The following is a 21,276-nucleotide window of genomic DNA, read 5'->3' on the forward strand; positions in this document are numbered from 1 at the left end:
GAGGGGCAAGGGTCTAGAGCGCAAGCAGCCACTCTGACCAATCCAAGTCATGGTGTAAACAAGTCATAGTGAACTACCATCAGTTCTGCCACCTCCTAAGTACTGTTTCTCATCTTAACCCCTTTCAAATACATCAAGTCAATGAGGAGTCCACTAAACTGGATCCTTAACACACCATTAAGTTATGGCTATAATTTGCGAATCTGTACTTTAAATTTACAAACAGAGCTTTTGAAACTAGAACTGAGGAATTCCTTATGTACCTTGTTTTGAGTCTGGGATCCGTTCCGGAGCCCTGGACACTTGATGCCCGACAAAGGGATGCCCGACAAAGCACCGTTCTGCGCACACGTGATTTAGTGCTTCTGCACATGCGAGAGCGGCAAGATCGGAAGTAATCCGTTCTGGTACTTCCGGGTTTGCCGTGGACGTTCCATGAAATGGATGCTAAATGGGGCAGACTAACAACAAGGTACTACTGTAATTTTCAATTCTGTGCCTGAAAAGCAACATGAGAACCAGAACTACAACTACTAATTTTGTTACAAACAGAGCTATGTTAGGAATGGATTGGGACCGGTGGTATTTTTAAGGTGGTATTTTATTTCTAATGACAAAGCACCATAGAAGTTTACACAATCCTGTTCACTAATTATTTAGAGGTATCTGGCAAATGCTGACCTATGCCCCCCTTTCTCTCCCATAGTAAAGGAAATGCATTACCTACTTGCTATCATCACACACAGTGCTTCACCATGAGCCATAAGCAGCAATCAATGAACTGGAGCAGGAAAATATTTAACAAACTGGCTGTGGTCTTAAGGTAAAGAACTGAAGGAAGTTATTTATCTTAAGAAAGATAATTATTCCATCTCGTCCTTCTCTGAGCAGCTACTTGTATCCCTCATTGGAAGGTCAAAAACATCTCTAATTTTGTGTACCCATCCAAGTAAACCATTCCTTGATTGGAAGCTAGAGCAAAAGTGGTGCAAGACCCAGTGTGTATGTATGAAGCTCCTGGGCTGCCCAGATGACAACACTCCCATCTCAGCCTCACGGATGTGGTCCAAAGGAAAGCACAGCAATACGTTTAGCACTAGCTTAGCTGCAGGAGTTGACGGAAGGAGATGTACAAGGCACCATCCAACCATCTTAGGGACTCCACTCCGGATTTGTGTTGGGTTTCTTCCTTAGCCTTTTCTTCTCCTGAAGAAATCCAGGAAGGCAGCAGAGGTTTAAGATCAGAATTTTCCTTCTTCTAGATGAGCTACCTTCCCAGGTTGATGAGTCCCATCTGCCCCTCACTTCCCTCCACAGCACATGCAGAAACTGCCTTCTTGACCGTTGGACCCACTACTTGTCTCAGCCATTCAATCTGCCTGGGCTTGACTGGGCTTGATGCAGGGGAAGTCCCTAACTCACTAAAGGTTTGAGACCCTTCAGCTACTCTCACCTGGTTTAGCTGGCCAGGCAAAGCCATTTCTGGGGTGTGGCTGGTGTTGCATGGTGACAGCTTCTAGGAGTGACAGGTGAGAGCTGAGTGGAGGGTGGGAACCAAAGGCAGACACTGTACCCCAGAAGGAGCACAATGTGTCCCCCACCAGGGGTACTACCCCTCCCCTAACAACCCATACACTCCAAGTGTAATTATTTATTAACATCACCATTGACAACATCTTCCTAAGAGCCCTGCTGGATCATATCATCATCATTACCATCATTACCCACCCATCATCTAGTCTAGAATCCTGTTCTCATGGTGGCCAACCAGATGTCTATGGAAAGGTGACAAGCAACAGCACTCTCCCAACAGCAATGGATATACAGAAGATTACTATCTCTGACAGTGGAGATTCTAAACATAGGGTAGTCATATCCTACTTTCCTAAGGATAGTCCTGTATGTAACAATGTAAGAATGCACGAAGTATCTGAAGGATCAATTCAATGGCCCTCCTAGTCCAGGATCCCACCAACCAGATGACTGTGGGATACCTGTGAGCAGGACCTGATCACAACAGCACTCTGCCTTCCTGGGGTTTCATGCAACTAGTATTCAGAAGCATACTGCTTCCGACAGTGGAGGCAGAACATAGCAATCATGACTTGTAGCCACTGATAGCCTTATCCACTGGAATTGCTGTATCTTCTAGTTGCAAATTCCATAGTATAACTATCCACTATGTGAAGTAGTACCTTCTTTTGTCTGTCCTGAAATTCTAACAAGCAGCTTCATTGGAGGGCCCTGCATTGTAATAATGTGAGAGAAGGGAAGAAAACTGTGTCTTTGTCCACTTTCTCTATACCATGCATCATTATATACACCACTCCCATATTCCACCCTTACTAATGCTTCTTCAAAGAAACTTATCAACATTATTTATGTTGGTAGCCACAGTTTTCCCCCACTGGCAGGGGCAGTGTGCCCCGTTTCACTGCTTGGGGAGAAATGTGAAGTGCTGCCTTGCTTGGCTGCACTGCCCGCCCTGCGGCATCTGCCGCTGACATCGGTGCTGCCATGCCGTTGCCACTGGCAGAGAAACGCCAAATTTTACTGAGAAACATCTTGCCAAAATCCCATGAGATCGCTCACACTCCATCAGATCTTGTGAGATTTTGGTGAGATTGAGGAAATTGGCGCCAGTGCTGGTGGCAGAGGCGGTGAGGTGGGTGGGGCACCCATGGGGCACCACCTGGGGGGCTTCTACCAACTGAGGTGGCTGCTTCACCCTGCCTCATGAGTGGGCTGGCCCTGCCCATTGTGTTGCATCCAAGAGTGCCTGGGGAAGCCCAGCCAGATGGGCGGGGTTTAAGTAATAAATTATTATTATTATTATTATTATTATTATTATTAAGCCATCAGGGGTCTGTTGGCACAACAGGCTTTTCATTTCCTCTCCTCCCTCCATGGACCTCTGATCTGCTCCAGGGGGTCCAGGTATATCTCCTAGTATAGCTGGAAGATAACCCTCCTTGAAATCCTGGGTAGCTGCTGCTGGTCAGTGTAGACAATATATACAGTGGTACCTCAGGTTACATACGCTTCAGGTTACATACGCTTCAGGTTACAGACTCCGCTAACCCAGAAATATTACCCCGAGTTAAGAACTTTGCTTCAGGATGAGAACAGAAACGGTGCAGCGGCAGCAGGAGACCCCATTAGGTAAAGTGGTGCTTCAGGTTAAGAACAGTTTCAGGTTAAGAACAGACCTTTGGAACGAATTAAGTACATAACCAGAGGTACCACTGTATCTGGATAAACTAATGGTTTTACTCAGTATAAGCCAGTTTCCTATCCTATGTTGGGTACAGTACTTTTTTCACAAACCACAAATTCTGGGGTTCAATATTATTAATCATTTATCTTTCACTTTGATGTTATCAGAAGAACATCTTCACATTTATGCATTTATTAAAGGGGTGGTGAAACATTTGGGCTGCACTGCCTCATTTGCAGCCTTCTGGGGGCTGTGTGCCATAAATGGATGTGGACAGCCAGATGCTCCACCCTGGCAAACAATAGCAGAGTTCAAGAACACTGCCTAGGCAGGCAAAAACAATAAAGGAGAATGTGAAGCAAGACCAAAGGGCTAGACAGAGAAACCTAGAGGGCCACATTTGGGCCCCAGGACTGAGTGTCCTCACCCCTGCTTTAGAAGTAAGCACCAGCCCTTTGAATTGTGCTCAGAAATGAAACTCAGTTTTCCCAGTGCCAAATCCCAGTTAGTAGCCTGATGCCTGTATTCTGAATTAGCTTCCACTCGTCCAGTTCCCAGTCAGTGTCTGAGGGCAACGCCATGTACAAGACATCTAACTTGGACTATACCGGAGCATGATAGCCATAGCCAGGCTTTTCTATCTAGACAGGAGTCACAGCCAGTAAAAGGCATTTTTGCCACTAAGGCAAATCTGTGGAGACAGATCAAGAAGCACCCCCAGATTGCAAAACTGATTCTTTAGAGGGCATGTGACCCCAAAATGGGTTAAGACCAGCTCCCTGGAACAAGTAACCAATCATCAAAAGCACCTCCACACTGTTTGTTTACTCAGTCTGTTAGTGAAATCAAAGTTGAAGTTTTCTCTGCTGCAAAAGTCTGGAAGGTATGACCTTATCATCAGTGTTAGAAACTAACATATGAAAGCTAGGAGCAAAATGGCACCTTAAAACTAGGTTATGGGCGCAACAACGGAATGCCTGGGCATTTTTTTTATAACAAGAATACAAAGCTGAAAATGAATGAACTGCAGCTAAAATATTGTGTTCATTTTTCACATGGTCTAGTCCTCCCCCTGCCCACCCGCCTAATATTCTTAAGAGGGTCTCTTCTCCAGTCTTCAGAGAGTAGCTGGAAGTGGGGAGGGAGAAAAAGGTTGTCCTTTCCTTCCATTCTGCAGTTTTAATCTGAAATCTTAGGTGCAGTATTGTACCCCGGGCTCAGAAACTGTTTGCACTAATGAAATTCCCTGTCGTAAAATGTGCCTAGAACAATGGGAATTTCGAACACTGCTTATCATGATAGCCAGTGTGGTGTAGTGGTTAAGAGCGGTAGTCACGTAATCTGGGGAACCGGGTTCGCATCTCCTCTCCTTCACATGCAGCTGCTGATGACCTTGGGCCAGCCACACTTCTCTGAAGTCTCTCAGCCCCACTCACCTCATAGAGTGTTTGTTGTGGGGGAGGAAGGGAAAGGAGAATGGTAGCCGCTTTGAGACTCCTTAAAGGGAGTGAAAGGCGGGATATCAAATCCAAACTCTTCTTCATAAAATCATAGAATTCTGAATCCAGACAAGGAGAAACTACTTATACATCTGGGGCTGGCATGATTGCAAGGATCTAATGGAAGACCATCCATCATCCACTTGATGGGCTCTCATTCCATTTTAATTTTTTTATTTTTTGGTTTTTTGGTCAGGGTGAACTCCTTTAGGTTTCATTTCTCCCATGATTAACCCATGAGGTGGGGAATGCAGGTTTATGTATGGTAGCCAACGTTTTCCTTGTCAAAGGATACTTCATGAAGCTAGCATTGCTATCCAACTAATTTCAATACACACTTCAGCTATTGACCCCTGACTGCATATTAGTTGGATTTACTCACTACTAGCTTCCATTAGATGGACTAACTGCCACCAGAACAGCTCTACTCCAAATACCCAGGTTGATCATCCTTTATAAGAATCAGAGGCAATTATTGTGAGCACACCCCTTTTCAGGCGTCAAAACCAGAGGGCACACAAAACTTCTGGTAACAAATCACATTTGAGTGAGGTACAAATCAGAAGTTTTTCTTGCATAAGAAATAAACTGAATGGCAGCTATTTTTTATAATGATATTGGTTCATTTCTTAACAGGCATGTCTGGCACAACACTTTGGTCCTTCTAGAGGCATACAATAATCTGGATTATTGTTGACTTTGCTGCCCTAAAATATAGCCTCACCCAGTTTGAAATATTCTGGTATAAATTATCCCGATTATACCAGAGATGGAGTAGATGCCCTTCAGGGATGTTCCAGTCCTCCAGGCCTATAATTCTAATTACAGAAACAAGGAGCATCAATTGAAGTGGGCAGCACTTTAATCTCATCATCACCATTATTGTCATCCTATCATTAGGTTCATAGACACTGACAAAGCAAAAGCAGCTAACCACTGAATCGAATATTTTGTTATCATGTGTCTGAAGCACTTTTCAAGGATCCCAACAGAGCAGATATGCAAAAATGAGCAATTTTTTAAAAAAGTGAATGAAAAAAAGAGGTGCCCACCCACATGCACACAGATGTTCTAAATATTCTATGAAACATTTTAATTTTTAGGAATTCCACAATGTCCAACTTTCACAAGAACAGTTACCATATGCAATAAATAGAACTTATTGCTCATGTATGCACAAAATCCCTTGCTAAGTGAACAAAACCATGATACAGAAGCATGCCCAATAACTTTTCTAAGAAGTTGGATGTCCAAGGAATGTGTGATTACATAATCTCAAAATCTATTTCAATTGTGTTATATATTGTTTTCAGTATTTTCCCACATTGCTCATTCCCAGCCATGTTCTGGGACAATTTCAGTATATCAGTCTGAACATTTCATTCATCAATAACTTGTAAATAAATAGGAGTCTTTCTTTAATGCTTGTCAAAATAATGCATTGCACTTTTTTTTAAGATGAAGGCTACAGCTTTATCTGAAACTATATTTCTATAGTATGCACCTATTACACTTCCAAATATTTTAAACGTATATTATTTCAGGATTATTATGCTATTTTTACTTTTACTCAACAATTCATTGGGTTGTATCCAATGTTAGTGCTAGTCAGAGAAGATTCACTGAAGTTAATTAACATGACTAATTTAGGTTCTTTGATTTCAATGGGTCATCTCTGAGTGGACCATAGTTAGCTACAACCCATGATTCTGAATTACATGTTCACAATAAACATGTTAAGACACAAATATTGGTGATGTAAATTACATTGCCTTTTCTGTAAATTAAAAGAGCCAGTTAAAATTTACTGTGAGATTTTTTAGCGGGTGGGGGTGGGTGGCTGCTGGAAAGATCAAAACAAAGGTCAAAAGTCACAGTGGATAATAGCTGATGGTTTTGATAGTGCTAATTATATATTACAGCAAGGGAAAGGTAGAAAGGGAAATATGAGTGCTAGGAAAAAGACAAACATCCCAAATGCTGAATTTAAAAGAAAGAAAAATAAAGGGAGGAAAACTTTAAATGTCTTTGTAGTTCACTGTCATGAATCAAAGACAAAATGAAGCCTGAATTAAAAATGTCAGTTTCTGTGAATGTTGATAACTTGGCTCTTTGTTGTGCAAGTCAAAATGTGTCTATTTGATGGGTTAAAATGACAGTCTGAAAATGGGAGATGGAATAGCTAAGAAAGGGGGGAAGAAAGCCCACCAAAAAAAGACATCTTAAAAGTAGGCCCATAATGTAGTACTTTAAGGAGAAGACCTGTAGGGTAGGAGGCAGTATCTTTAGGAAGTAACCAAGCAGCACTAAAAGGCAATGTCCGTGGCCAATCAAAACTATTTCTCTAGCTGCTGGGGCTCTTGCATCTCTCTCTTTACACTAGACTGGAAACCCTTTGTACTAATTGCCAGACTGTACCAGATTTTCTGGTTCAGTTCCATCCTATAATTGACTGACAATGATGGGCAAGGAAGGGGAAAAACTCAAACTCACCACTCCAAGCACAGGGTCAGAAATGGTTTCAACAGGGAGCGCATCATTGCTTGCCACTAAATACAGGGGTTAAGAAAGCATCATTTGCCCTCTCCTCTAATTCCTGGGGTAAAGGGGTGAAAGAACAAGACTGGATAGGACAAGAATAGGATCTTACAGACCTGCAGTATGCCCTCTGCAAACAACAACAAGCTTTCATTACAAGCAGGAATGCTTGCAAGCTGCCAGCATGAAACTATGATGATGAGGATGTTGTTGTTATGTTTTGCCCACAATTGCAAATAGCCATAACTGACCTCCCATGCACATTTGCAGTTCTAAAGTTACAAAACTCTAAATATGTCTTAAGCTTGAACAGTAGCAAGCATTTGCTAGTATAGACATTTCTTTTATTTGAACTTGACACAATCCTTGTGGATTCTGCACATAAATGGTTTTCTATCACCCCCCCCACACACACAAATAAAAGGCAGATAACTTGCAATTTCTTATTCTTGCTAGCTATCTTCTAACTGGTTACTATTCTTATATCATTCTTTATTCTCCATATATAGTACTAATGACAGTAATGCTGCTTAAATTAACTAGCTACTGATCTGATAAATGACCTTATTGTTCTTTTTAGGTTTGTAAAGAATGTCATTTGGTAAATAAAGCAACAAGCGTTTCTCCATCGGTTTGATATAAACTGCATGTCTCTGACCCAAAATCTTATTTGTTACCCTCCACCCACTAAACTTCAAACACCACCTCCAGCATAGAAACACACACACACACACACACACACACACACACACACACACAGGCATCAATGTACCAAACTCCCTGCTCACAGCTTCACAACCAACAAATGAGAAAAAAACAAATGCACCATTCAGCTTTTAAACAACAAAACCCTTTTAGAAAACACAGCGTATTTCAGACCTGATCTCTCTGTCCTTTTTTATTAACTTGACAACCTACAAATGTGTGCCTACCTATGCTATCAAGGCACCTCTATGCAGGTGATACAGTTTTTAGCCACTCGTTTCCCAACCCATAATTAGAAAATGGTACATTTCACTCCAGTCACACCCCCTCCATCCCCATTCTCTATCCCCACGTTCATACAGATGTCTTTTTGGATGCAATGAAACTGCTGCTATACATGCTCACAAACCAGAGAGACCGTTGCAAAGTTTCACAGCTAGGCCAATCAAGTTGGCATTCCATAAGCAAAGGCAGCAGAGGAGTTAAGCAAAAGCTTACCTTTCAAACCCTGAACAGAGCTGTCTTTATGAGACCTACATCATCTGACAGGTTGCAGAATTTTCTCAAGTACAGTGCCCCGGGCAGGTGAGATTTTAATAGGTAGCAAACACCTGAAAGCAGGACTAGAAAACTCTAGGAAATAAGAAAGCAAACGAGTAAAATGTCTTCCCAGAGACACAGTCAGCTCTTGTGCATGGGGAATTACGAATGCTCTGGCTATAGACTTTTGTCCAAAGCTGTAGTTTTTTTTCCTCTCCCCCCTTTCTTTTCTCTCTCTCTCTCTCTTTTTTAGCGAAGCTAGATTAGTTCATACAAAACTCAACAATACAGCACTGAAACCCATTGTTGATATTCAACATTTTTCACATAGCGGAACAGAAGAGACAATACGGTATCTAGGAAACCATGGGCTGGATTACAAAGTGATGCTATCTCTTCCTTCTGGTGGGCCTGTAATCCTTTTTTTAACCTACCACAGCAAAATAACATGAAATACAATAACAAAAAAATTAAAAACCCCTCAGATCAGTCAGACTACAGTGCCTAAAAAAGAAGAAAAGCAAACCAAGGAAGGTTAAATTAGAATATTTTTTTGTCTATGAAATCTAAATAGATAGACCGATAAATATATAAATAAATAAAGGTAACCAAATGCTCTTATGTCATCTCATTTTGTGCTTTCACACCACTACAAAAAGCTGTTATTTGAGACACAGTTAAGAAAGAGCATTATTCCCATGAAAGCAGTCAAGTAGCCTTAATGAAGTCAAGTATTTTAAAAAAATGTTTTTATCAGTAATACTGAGATCCATGTGTGGTCATTCTGTATTTTCAAATTTATTATTATTTCTGTTTCCAGTGTAGCCATGTATATTAACACATCAGTCATAACACTCAAGAGCAAGCTCTATATTCTATTAGGATGGATGGCAGAATAGTTAGGCTTCTTGTCAAGCTTATGGAAGATGTGATTGCATTTATATTCAGATTCTTCAATTTCCCAAATAATTGCTCCAGTTCACAACTAAAGTTGAATGTCTCTGGACAACCCTATTTTTCACTTGAAGAAAGTTGTCTGTATTTCAAATAATTCCCACAGCTCTCTGAACGTTATTGTTTATATTGCATTTAAACTCCCACCCTTTCATACCACCACCCTCTGAGTCTCATTCCAGTTTTACTAACTCCAGTTCCCATGTTTTCCTCCAGACCCCAAATAGTCTAGGTAGCCACCGAAAGTGATTGTTCCTACCAGTTTCTTTTCATCACTGCTGCAATTGACCAATTGACAACTGATTGATGGTTATCTTTTCACTTCAACAATGAAAGAAATTACCATCACTATGGCTATGTACAGTAAATGCCTCCGGAGTAAATTACATGATTCTAAAATTCTCCTTAGCTCACTTAGTAAAACATCAACACAAAAAGTTTCTTTCTCTCTCTCTCTGCCTCTTTTCCAGTATTGCAGATTTGGCCTTCCCTGTCAGCACCAGAAAAGAACTTGACAGCTTCTTTAAAAAGAGGAGTATAAAAGAACTCAAATAAGGGATGGCACAAGGCCTGCCTATGGCTTCCATTCTCTGCAGCTATTCTTTGCAAAGGGGGGAAACAGTAGGCATGTGAGGAAAGATAAGCCATGTCAGAATACCCTGAGAATATTCCCAGTGACCTTGGAGTTTTGCTGTTTTCCCTTAACTATTCTGTGCTGGAAGAGCTTTTGAATTTTTGAACTTTACAAGTCCACTTAGGCTATTGCAAATATGTAGTGTTCAGTCCAGATACTCGTCTGCCTCTGCTCTGTCAATTAAATCACACAGTGCTAATCCACCTTGTCCAGCATTTACCATGGTAATGAAAGTTACATCTTAGGAAAATTTTAAAATGAAATATTTGTCTAATTAATGAATTTGTATAGAACAAATATGTAAATATTTTAAAACAATGCTACATTCTCTCTCTCTATCTCCTTGCAGCTTAAACTTAGGTGCATGTTGAAAGGGTTCTTTGCAATTGTCTAGTAAATCAAGTATTATACAGTTATAGGTACTGAGAGGTGGAGAAGGTTTGATTTTTTGAGGTACTCTCGATCCTTTAAGGAGTAAAGAAAAAGAAAATATGAATCCTACAATTTCCTAAAATACTAGAATTTATTTTAAAACTTTTTTTAATGAAAATCACTTTTGTATTAAATTGAATTACTTAGAATTAATGTGAATGTAGGTTCAAACCACCTCCACCACACTTCAGGATGTCTGCTGGTCTTCAACCATACCGTCAGGCACCATTAGTCTTTGAAGTTGGAAGCTGGTTCTCTCGTTCCAACATACTGGAGGAGGAAACTGCAGGCCTTATCGCCTATCAAGAAAATCTTGGTAATGGGTGGGAAGTTACCTTTTTAATACAGGCTATCACATGACACTGGACTTCAATACCACACAACTTTACTATAAAATCTGATGCTATATAATCTATAAACTTCCTCAGCCCAGCAATCTGATCAACTTGTTATGAGGACTTAGTATGGAATTGCCTAGCTGAAATCTACCATGCTGTATTCCTCCTGGTTTCCAAATACCATTCATATCTTTCAAGCTACTAAAATTATTTTCACTACCCATTTATCTATGGTGTATATACACAGGACAGATTTTCTTGGCTTGCCTCTCAACTTTTGCCAGTTCCTTGTTCCATTGTCCAGATTCACCTGTCTTCATTGAAGCCTCTGAAAGATTTCCAGAGGGAATGAGCATACCCGATGTTGGAAATAAGAAATAAAAAAGCTCATCTCAAGCATGTTGGATTGTGGAAGGATCAGGTGCTACAATGAGAGAGCTGGGGGTGAGGCAGGAGCTGATAGGCTCATAGTCCCAAAGCAAAGCAATTCAAACACAAACAGTGAGTACTAACAAAGTATCAACAATGTACAATGCACAACAATGCGCACAATAACTTCCAAAGTATCACAGAACGCAAACATGTTTCAATATTGGTCTTCTGAATGGTCTCCATGTTTAGCATATAAAGCAAATGTGACCTTACAAATAATAAAACAAATTTTAAACACACAAACCAGATGTAACACCCCTAGCTGCAGATAGGAGTCATGAGGAATGAGACCAAATCCTTTGATGACCATAAAGGTAAAGGTAAAGGGACCCCTGACCATTAGGTCCAGTCGTGGCCGACTCTGGGGCTGTGGCACTCATCTCACTTTATTGGCCGAGGGAACCGGCGTACAGTTTCCAGGTCATGTGGCCAGCATGACTAAGCCGCTTCTGGTGAACCAGAGCAGCGCACGGAAATGCCGTTTACCTTCCCGCTGGAGCGGTACCTATTTATCTACTTGCACTTTGATGTGCTTTCAAACTGCTAGGTTGGCAGGAGCAGGGACTGAGCAACGGGAGCTCACCCCGTCGCGGGGATTCGAACCGCCAACCTACTGATCGGCAAGTCCTAGGCTCTGAGGTTTAACCCACAGCGCCATCCGCGTCCCTTCTTGATGACCATACCAAGCAGCTATTGAACATATATATGGTAAATAACATTAGGGACAGGATAGAGCCTTAAAGCTCAATTGCCACGGGGTCACTCAATGCTACTGTCTAGAAACAACTCTGCACATAAGAACGGAATCATTGTATTATTGTGGCCCTTGCCCCAACCCCCAAAATTGTTCCAGGAGTCAATGGACAATGGAATCAGCAGCTGCTGACAGACTCAGAAGAATCAGTAAGATCACACTCCGCCCCTGAATCTTTCTCTTGAAGCCAGTCATCAACCAGCCTGACCAAAATGTTATCTGTGCCAAAAATGGGTCTGAAGCCAGATTGAAAATATGGCAGTATAACCTGCGTCATCTAAGAATGTCTGGAGTTGGATGGCCACCCGCTCCCTCAAGAACCTTGGTCCAAAAATGGATCTTGTCAGCTGGATGACAGTTACAGTGGTACCTCAGGTTAAGTACTTAATTCGTTCCGGAGGTCCGTTCTTAACCTAAAACTGTTCTTAACCTGAAGCACCACTTTAGCTAATGGGGCCTCCCGCTGCTGCTGCACTGACACGGCATGATTTCTGTTCTCATCCTGAAGCAAAGTTCTTAACCTGAAGCACTATTTCTGGGTTAGTGGAGTCTGTAACCTGAAGTGTATGTAACCTGAAGCGTATGTAACCCGAGGTACCACTCAGGGTACAGGAGGGATGCAGCACAACCCCTTTCAGGGCTGCAGGACCGACCTGGCCAATCCTTTCTGACAAGCTCTAATAAGCTGTGACAGGCAAGGGTCGAGAGGGTAAGCGGCACCACTTCAGGCACCAAGTTCACATCCTGCCACTGCATTAACTCAAATTGATCTCAAGCAACAGGGTCAGATAGTCCTCCAGACACTTCCAAAACTGTACTAATAGCAGTGCCAAGATTGGGATAAGTAGGGATGAGCGATTCCGTCAGTTTGGTTTCTCTCAGCCCCCCCCCCCCATCTTAAATTCAGTTCTCCATATTTCCACATCGGCTTCTGGCTTTCTTATTTTACTGCCCTGGGAGAAATGGGAAGGTGCCATCCCTGCCCTCCCTCCACCAAAGCCTCACTTACTGGGGCTGTGCACTGGAAGCTGCCATCACGAGAAACTAGTGGTGGCGGATTCTGCTGCCTGAGGTGGGTGCTCCAGTCCGCCTCATAGGCGGGCCAGCTCTGAACCTATGTTACAATGGACATTTTAACCAATTTGCCTATGGACACAGTACATCAAAATGCACATTTTGATACGATTCTTAAAATACGTATTTTGATAAACTGACAGATTCCCAGTGTATACAACGCATACAAGATGATATTTCAAGCTTCTTAAAGCATCAAACAATATCAAACAATATCTAGGAGGAATCGTCCCAGCACATGGACAGTCCAGCATAACTGAGCTTCCATTTATGTGCTTGCACATCTAAGAAATGTGGCTGAACAGCTGTAATTGTATTTCATTCTGAATGTACATCTAGAATCTAGTGGAGCAATTTTCTCTGAAAAGCGTTTCTCCTGCATTAATAGCTGAAGACTGATCAAGTAGTAAAGTGGGTTTTGAAGTTTTATCCCTTTACAATTTTCAGCAGAACAAATCACTTAGAAATTTCAAATTTCATTAATTAAATATGTGAGCAAGGACAACTACACAATGGCTGAGGTTTAATACAAGTCATACATCTCCTTCAGATTGAGGACAAACTATAAGCACGTCTATAATTTTTCTTCTTTGGATTCTGAGTGGAAAATGGAACATGTTAAGGCAACAGATTAAATAAATGGTTCTGGAATGAGAAATATATTCCTCCTCTGCAGCAGTGTATAAAAAGCACAAGACTCTAGAAGGTTTATGATTCTGTTTATGATAGAAAGTCTCATCAACCTTTGGTTCTTGTTATTTGTTTACTATGAAAATACAATAAAAGTTAAATCAAGGTTTGTACAGTCCTTAACTATTATTGTTGTCATTATGATGATGATTATCATTTACATATTTTATTTCTGTCCAAGTTTTCCTTCTAAAGGAGTCCCAGGGTGGTTCTACAATATCATGAATGTAGTCAATACATAATAGGTTGGGTTTTTTTGTAGTTGGCATCGGTCTGTTTCGAGAGACAATGGAGTAAGCCTCTGGGAGTGAAGTTCAACAGCTGCATTAAAGGTAAAGGTAAAAGGGACCCATGTCCATTAGGTCCAGTCATGACCGACTCTGGGGTTGCGGCGCTCATCTCGCTTTATTGGCCGAGGGAGCCGGCGTACAGCTTCCGGGTCATGTGGCCAGCATGACTAAGCCACTTCTGGCGAACCAGAGCTGCACATGGAAACGCCGTTTACATTCCCGCTGGAGCGGTACCTATTTATCTACTTTTACGTGCTTTCGAACTGCTAGGTTGGCAGGAGCAGGGACCAAGCAACAGGAGCTCACCCCGTCGAAGGGATTCGAACCGCTGACCTTCTGATCGGCAAGTCCTAGGCTCTGTGGTTTAACCCACAGCGCCATCCACGTCACCAAAGTGACCACCACCCTGGGGCACAAGCCTGGGCAGTGTGTATGGAGCTCCTGAGCTGCTCAGACAACAAGATCCCCCCCCCTTCTTGCCCTCACTCATGTGGACCAAAGGAAAGCAGAGCAATACATTTGGCACCAGTTTGGTTGCAGCAGTTGCCAGAAGGAGGCGTACAAAGTACCACCCAAACATCTTAGGGACTATACTCCAAATTTGTGTATGGTTTACTCCTTAGCCTTTTTTACTCCCGAAGATATCCTGCAAGGCAGAGGAGGTTTAGGATCAGAGTCTTCCTTCTCTTAGATGAGCTACCTTCCCAGGGAGACGAGCCCCATCTGCCCATGATGAAAACACCTAAAACACCAACAACATCAGGAGTCCAACAACACCAGTAGGGACACAGGTTAGCCAGCCCTGCTTTGCGGAAAAGAGAGACAGTGAAACAGGCAAAGACCACCCCAGGGCCTGCTGAGGATGGATGCATGTATGTCGCCCGCTACAGGTTAATCTATCAGCAAATGTTCTGGGGAAATTTTACTCTATTTATTTATTCAATTTCTATGTTGCCTTTCAACTGAGGATCACAGGACGGTTTACAATATAAAAAACAAACAAGATTACACAACATAGTAACTAACAAAAACAACTACTCCCACCTCCAACAGTTTAAAAGGCCATAGACTGTTTAATTAACCAAAGGAAAGGATTCTGATAACATTTTCATATTTAAAAAAATTGTTTTAAAAAGTTGTAATCTAACGACAATCCACAATGGAAGAGTTTATATCCTGAAAGGCAAGATATAAATAATTGTAAGATTATTTTTAAAAATCATAAAAAATCCAACATCGTAATGCCATTATAGAAATCTATGATAACTTGGAATATTGTTTAGTTCTACTTGCCACAGCTCAGCCAATGAACAACTCCCCTAGAAGGAAATGTTACATTTGGAGCTTTCTATTATTATTTTTTCAAGGTGAGTTGTTGGGAGGGGCAATGGCAGAGCTGTACAAAGTTATTCACGATGTTTAGAAACACTAGTGCCCAGGGTTATCCAAGGAAGCAGAATGCTGGAGGATTCGGGTCAGGCAAAAGGGAGTACGTCTTTTCAAAGTGCGTAGTAAAACTGTGGAATTTGCTCTTAGAAGAGGTAATGGTGCCCACCAACTTGGGTGGCTTTAAAAGAGGATTAGACAGATTCACGGAGGAAATTCATGAAAATATCAAGGTTATGCATTCAAAAAGCTAAAGTAATGATGTATCAAATAAGCAAATGAGTGTCATATCATAGCACAAATGTTGAATTTCTGGGAGCCATAGCCATGCTGCTATGGTTACCCAACAGCCTTCTAGAACTGGTGATGTCATAAAGATGTTCGTATAAAGGATTCAGTTTGCTATTGCCATACAAGCCACACTAGCTGGTAAATGTGGCCATTATGTTGCCAGTGGTCAACAAAATCCATTTTTTAAGAGCATAGAAGCCAAGCACTGGCTAAGAGTCAGTGTTCTTCCTTTCTAAGACTTTTATTTTTCTACTCTTTATTTTGGGGAATGAGTGAAGAGAGGGTTGTAAGTTGTGCAGATGCTATAGAAGAAGCTGCAAATGCTGCTGGAGAAGAGCACACTTCTAGGTGTTTCCATGCCTCAGCCTTGTGTTGCTGCATCCCTAGAAGGTATGAATGGTTGTTTTTTTCTACACAGCGGCTGATTTGCTGGAAGACAAAGTTTAGAGATGGCATTTCCCAGATAACAGAACCAAGAAATGTTTAGAGAGCCATGAATTCAGGAGCACCAGCTTGGCCCTGCGACCATGGGTGTCCAGGGCTGTGGGTGCCATGCAGTGTACATGGCCCTTGTGCCGAAATCTGTGGGTGCCCAGATCCTTCATGGGGAATTTTGTGGGTGCTCGGGCACCCAGGGCCCCAGGGAATAAGCGCCTATGCATGAATTTAACAGTCTATAACAGAGCTTTCCAAACTTTCCATGTTGGTGACATGCATCATTTCGTGACACACTAATTCAGTTTTAATAGCAAACCAGAGGTTAAACTAACCCCTTTCCAGTCCCAGAAGGAGTGTGGGGAGTGTTCAAACAGACCTACACACTGACACCCAGTTTGGAAAGCTCTGGTCTTTGTTAAGCACTTACAAATTCTTACAAATTTATAATTAGGCACACTGGTTGAGGTCACAGTGAGTGTTAACATTAGAAGAGCCAAAGAAGAGTTTACAAGAAGCCTTACAGAGACTAGAAGAATTCGGCAAGGTGGCGGGACTCAAACTTAACAAGAATAAGACCAAAATGCTAACAAAGAACATGACCAAGGAAGAGATAGAGGAACTACAACAAAGATCTGGAATTACAGCAGTTAAGAAAGTTCAATACTTAGTAGTATGGATTACAGCAAAAAATATAAACAACATGGAGGGGTATTAAAAAGGACCTAGAAATATGGGATAGATTAAAGTTGTCATTCTTGGGGCGAATATCTGTGATTAAAATGAATGTTTTGCCCAGAATGTTATTTCTATTCCAAACTATTCCAGTAATTAAAGGGCTAAAGCAACTTAAAGAATGGCAAAAAACATTAGTAAGATTTGTCTGGCAGGGAAAAAACCCGAGAATAAAAATGAAATCTTGGTGGATAAAAAAGAAAAAGGAGGTTTTTCCCTGCCAGAACTGAGTCTATACTACGAAGTGGCATGTTTAACATGGGTGAAAGACTGGATAAAATTAGAAAACACCGATCTCTTAGACTTAGAAGGTTTTGATAATAGGTACGGGTGGCACTTGTACCTATGGTATGAGAAGGTGAAAATTCACAAGGGTTTTCTAAACCATATAATCAGAGGATCAATATTTCAAGTTTGGGAAAGAAACAAAGACCTATTGGAAAGGAAAACCCCTTGGTGGATTTCACCAATAGAAGTTTTAACTATCAAAAAAGTTAATATGGAAGGGAAAAAAGCTACTTATGAAGAACTAATCAAAAAGACAGATCAAGATATAAAACTCAAACCATATGAACAGGTAGAGAATTTATATACAGGGTGGTTACAGTATCACCAAGTTAATGATCTACTAAAAGAAGATAAAAGGAAAAGGGGATTCGAGGATAAGAAATCTAAATTTAATATTGATATTCTAGAAGGTAAAAATAAATTATTATCAAAAACATACAATTTATTATTGGATTGGTATACGAAAGATGAAGAGATAAAGGAAGCTATGGTTAAATGGGCTATTGATTTCGGCCATAATATCGATTTTGATGCGTGGCAAGAATATGGAATGTAAACATGAAATTTATGGCTTGTACTGCTTTAAAAGAGAATTTGTGGAAAATGATCTACAGATGGCATCTAACACCGGTAAAGCTAGCAAGGATGTATAGAACAAAAAATAAGAAATGTTGGAAGTGTGGAGAGGTAGAGGGTGACCTCTGCCATATGTGGTAGACCTGTAGTAAAGCGAAGGGCTTTTGGGAACTAATCTATAACGAACTTAAAAAAATCTTTAAATATACTTTCCCAAAAAGACCTGAAGCTTTTCTACTGGGATTGATTGGAAAGGAAATTGAAAAAAAGGTAAAAACCTCTTTTTATATGCCATGACAGCAGCCAGAAATATGTTAGCTCAGAACTGGAAAACAGACATAATACCAAATATAATGGACTGGCAGGTTAAAATGATGGACTATGCAGAACTGGCCAGACTATCAGGAAAATTAAGAGATCAGGACGAGCAGAAGTTTCAAGAAAATTGGAGTAAATATTTGATGTATATAATAAACAATTGTAAATCTTTGAAGACACTGGAAGGGTTGGAATAACTCTTACAGCGTGTAGTTGATAATAAGATATATAGAGTACGTGATATTAGAACTTTATTTGATACTTACCAAAGAAATAGAGGGAAGTCAGAGGCATGATAGAGCCTAAGTTAAATATGTAACCTATATATGTGTAATTTATGAATGTATGTATGTGTACTGAAAATCAATAAAAAATTAATTTGAAGAAGAAAAAAAAAGAGATCCTCATTTCAGACCCTATTTATATCTTGTATGTTGACAGGCGGTTGTACTTGCCAGGGAGGAGACCCAAGGACAGAAAGAAGAAAAACGAGAAAAAGAATTATCCTGAAGATCTATCCTGTGATGTCACCATGTTTGAGCAAAGACAGCAGAACATGGGTCAAGACTATTGGAAGATGACACCTGCAGGTGACTTGGGTGTACAAACAGAGGCTATCAAGCCAGCTTTGACAGTATGTACCCAGGCCTATGACAGAAAAATTCAAGATCCCCATATACCCATGCCTTTAAGTGATATATTTTTGGAAGAAAAGCAAGGAGAATGTGATGGAAAAACAAGTGCAAATACTTTCCAAACGCCACAACAAAAGGAGGGGTCAGATAATATGAGTGTATTATCTTTGGAAAAGGTAAAGAAAAAGGTAGTGGGTGCAAAATTAGAGGGCGATCCCTCTGAAGAAGGGAAGGAGTATCTAATTATGGCAGCTGAAGAAAGCAGACAACATAGAAAATCTGAATTGCTGAGTGCAGTGCTCCAAGAAGTAACCGATGAAAAGGAACAACAAAAAGGAAGAGGTCATGCAGGGATTATATTGGAAGGTTTGCCCTGTAAGAAGGACCAGAAGCGGAGTCACCAAGATGTGCCATTTCAGGAGCTGCAGCAGGCTAGAGAACTAGAACCAAACAGTACATTGACTGCCAGTGAAAACAAAACTCAAGAGGAACAAAACGCAAGTATTGATTCCAAGGGCACAACTTCTTTGCAGGAACTGTTCAACCAACCAGCTGTACCATGCAATGAGAAACAGCAGGTTGGGAGGCAACAACAACATGGTATGGGTATCACCCATAACATGGAGAAACCAGTGTTCTGGAGTCAAATAAATCCTGTATGTAAAGGAGATGTTCACAAGGAGAAGCAGGCTTACAAAGCTAACCAGGAGGTACAGCAGCCTGTGGAACAAAAATACCCAGATATTTTGTCTACCATGTGTGGAAATGATGAACAAGAACAGCCAGAAGTACAACAGCTTTTAGATTTTGTAAGAGAAACTTCCTCCAATGAGATAAACTTGTTTGACCAAGAAGACCAACTGCCTATTTTACCCAAAGCTATGAGCTTTCCGTTGGAGGACACAACCTGTGAGAAGGAACAGGAAGACACACAAGCTTTCAGAAGCTCAACATTAGAGAGCTTTCTCAGCATGTCAGAAGATCATCAGTATGTTCCCCACCAGAAGGATCTACAAGTTGTTGCAAAAGAAAACATAACTACATTGCCCCTGGGTGTAGCTTGCACAATGGATCTGCAAAAACTAGCATATATAAACAGTTTGCCTCAGGATGTTGTTACTCATGTTGCAAAGCAAAAACACTCAGATGCACAGCAGCTTCTTTTACTGGAACAAATTAGCACACACCATGATGAAAAGGAAATGCAAGAAGGTCTAGATTATGCACATTCCGGATGTAAGGGCACTGCCTATACTGGAGAACAGGAGAAGCAAAAGCTCAGTGCATCAGAACATACTCCTACACTTCCTGACAACCTAAGCTACGAGAAAGAACAGCAAAGAAAACTGGACTGTGGGGATTCCGGGTCTGAGGGCACCTATGACAAGGAGGATCAGGACTATCAGGGTACTCTTTACTTAGAAGTGCAACGGCCTCTAGGACTTGCAAAGCTGAGCTCTTTGCCTCTGAGTGGGACCTCTGAAGAACTGAGTGTAAGAAAGGACAACCTATACACTGGCATTCTTGAAATACCCTCCCTGAATGAAGAGCAAGAAGCTGAGGACGATGAGAGCAAGGTGGATATGCTTGCTTCCTGTAAAGACAATGCAACAGCGCAGGAACAAGAAGAACAACCACTTCCTATGCTCCCACAGGCAGGATGCAACACAGAAGGGGAGCAACTGGAGACATGGCATATCCAGAAGACAACATCCATACCGTATGAGGAAGAAAGGGAACAACTGAACCTGGGCATGGCCTGTGAGGAGCATCAGAAGAAGGGAAAATGGGGTCTGTCAAGCACCACATTCCCTTCTACAACTAAGGAGGATGAGGGGCATATGTAAGGTGATCATTTCCTTCATTTGAGGCAAAATCCTCAAAATTACTACTTTTGCTGTCTCAGAAACTACCTCCACTGAAATATGAAAGCTGAAGAGAGATTACTTCTTTTTAAGTTTTGCACAAAGGTACAGTTTATATGTAGATTAAGTCAAAAAGTAAACAAAATTGAAAATAATTGCTGTGGTGATGACTATTTGTTGAGCCCATTTGGTTCATAGCGTAGGCTACTACAACGTTTCAAGGGAACTAAATGTTAAAAGGATCTGGGTCAGATCAGTGGGAAGTTTTTGGAATACAGGTATGGAGTTTTTACTCAGAGGCAGTAACTAATGAGAAAAGCTACAAACCCATAATACTACTAGATTTTAGCATACTAATGTTAATAATCATGACCAATCCACTTGCTACATAGTTCTAATGTGTTAGACAGTTTGGTGAAGGAGTAAACATGGATCCCATCTGAAGACTGGAAAGCCACAGCCAGTTGTAGCTTTCCAGAAATTCTGTGCATAATGAAAAATCTACATATAAAATTGTCATGTGCTGTGATTAGATACAGGATGAATCCCCCCCCCCACTGTTTGCAGATAGCTTTGCTTGAACTATTTACCCAGAAGTCTGAACTAAGTCAAATTATTTTTGGGGTTTTCTGATACTCTCCCCAAGGACA

General features: G+C 41.1%; 2 protein-coding genes across 3 annotated transcripts in view; one reads left to right on the top strand and one right to left on the bottom strand.

Annotated features, from left to right (window-relative positions):
* The window catches only part of LOC309533262 (uncharacterized protein), a 464,396-nt gene that overhangs the window by 173,393 nt on the left and 269,727 nt on the right, over window positions 1–21,276 (bottom strand). The gene's annotated exons all lie outside the window — the stretch shown is intronic.
* On the top strand, window positions 15,865–20,781 carry LOC309532820 (uncharacterized protein). Of its 2 annotated transcripts, none has more exons than XM_082223498.1 (2): window positions 15,865–16,164; window positions 18,568–20,781. In XM_082223498.1, exons 1-2 carry the CDS (start codon window positions 16,043–16,045, stop codon window positions 20,606–20,608), a joined length of 2,163 nt encoding a protein of 720 aa, XP_082079624.1. In that variant the 5' UTR covers window positions 15,865–16,042; the 3' UTR covers window positions 20,609–20,781. The 2 variants fall into 2 exon arrangements, with proteins under 2 accessions (XP_082079624.1, XP_082079625.1); XM_082223499.1 differs by having other exon boundaries at window positions 15,872–16,164; window positions 18,585–20,781.

This window comes from Podarcis vaucheri, assembly GCF_965113315.1.
Source record: "Podarcis vaucheri genome assembly, chromosome: 5".
In the NCBI taxonomy this organism is placed as follows: Eukaryota; Metazoa; Chordata; class Lepidosauria; order Squamata; family Lacertidae; genus Podarcis; species Podarcis vaucheri.

Coding starts and splice junctions, on each gene's coding strand:
- LOC309532820 (XM_082223498.1), top strand. CDS start 16,043: ATGAGTGAAGAGAGGGTTGTAAGTTGTGCAGATGCTATAGAAGAAGCT. Junction 16,165..18,567: donor TGTTGCTGCATCCCTAGAAG/GTATGAATGGTT, acceptor GTATGTTGACAG/GCGGTTGTACTTGCCAGGGA.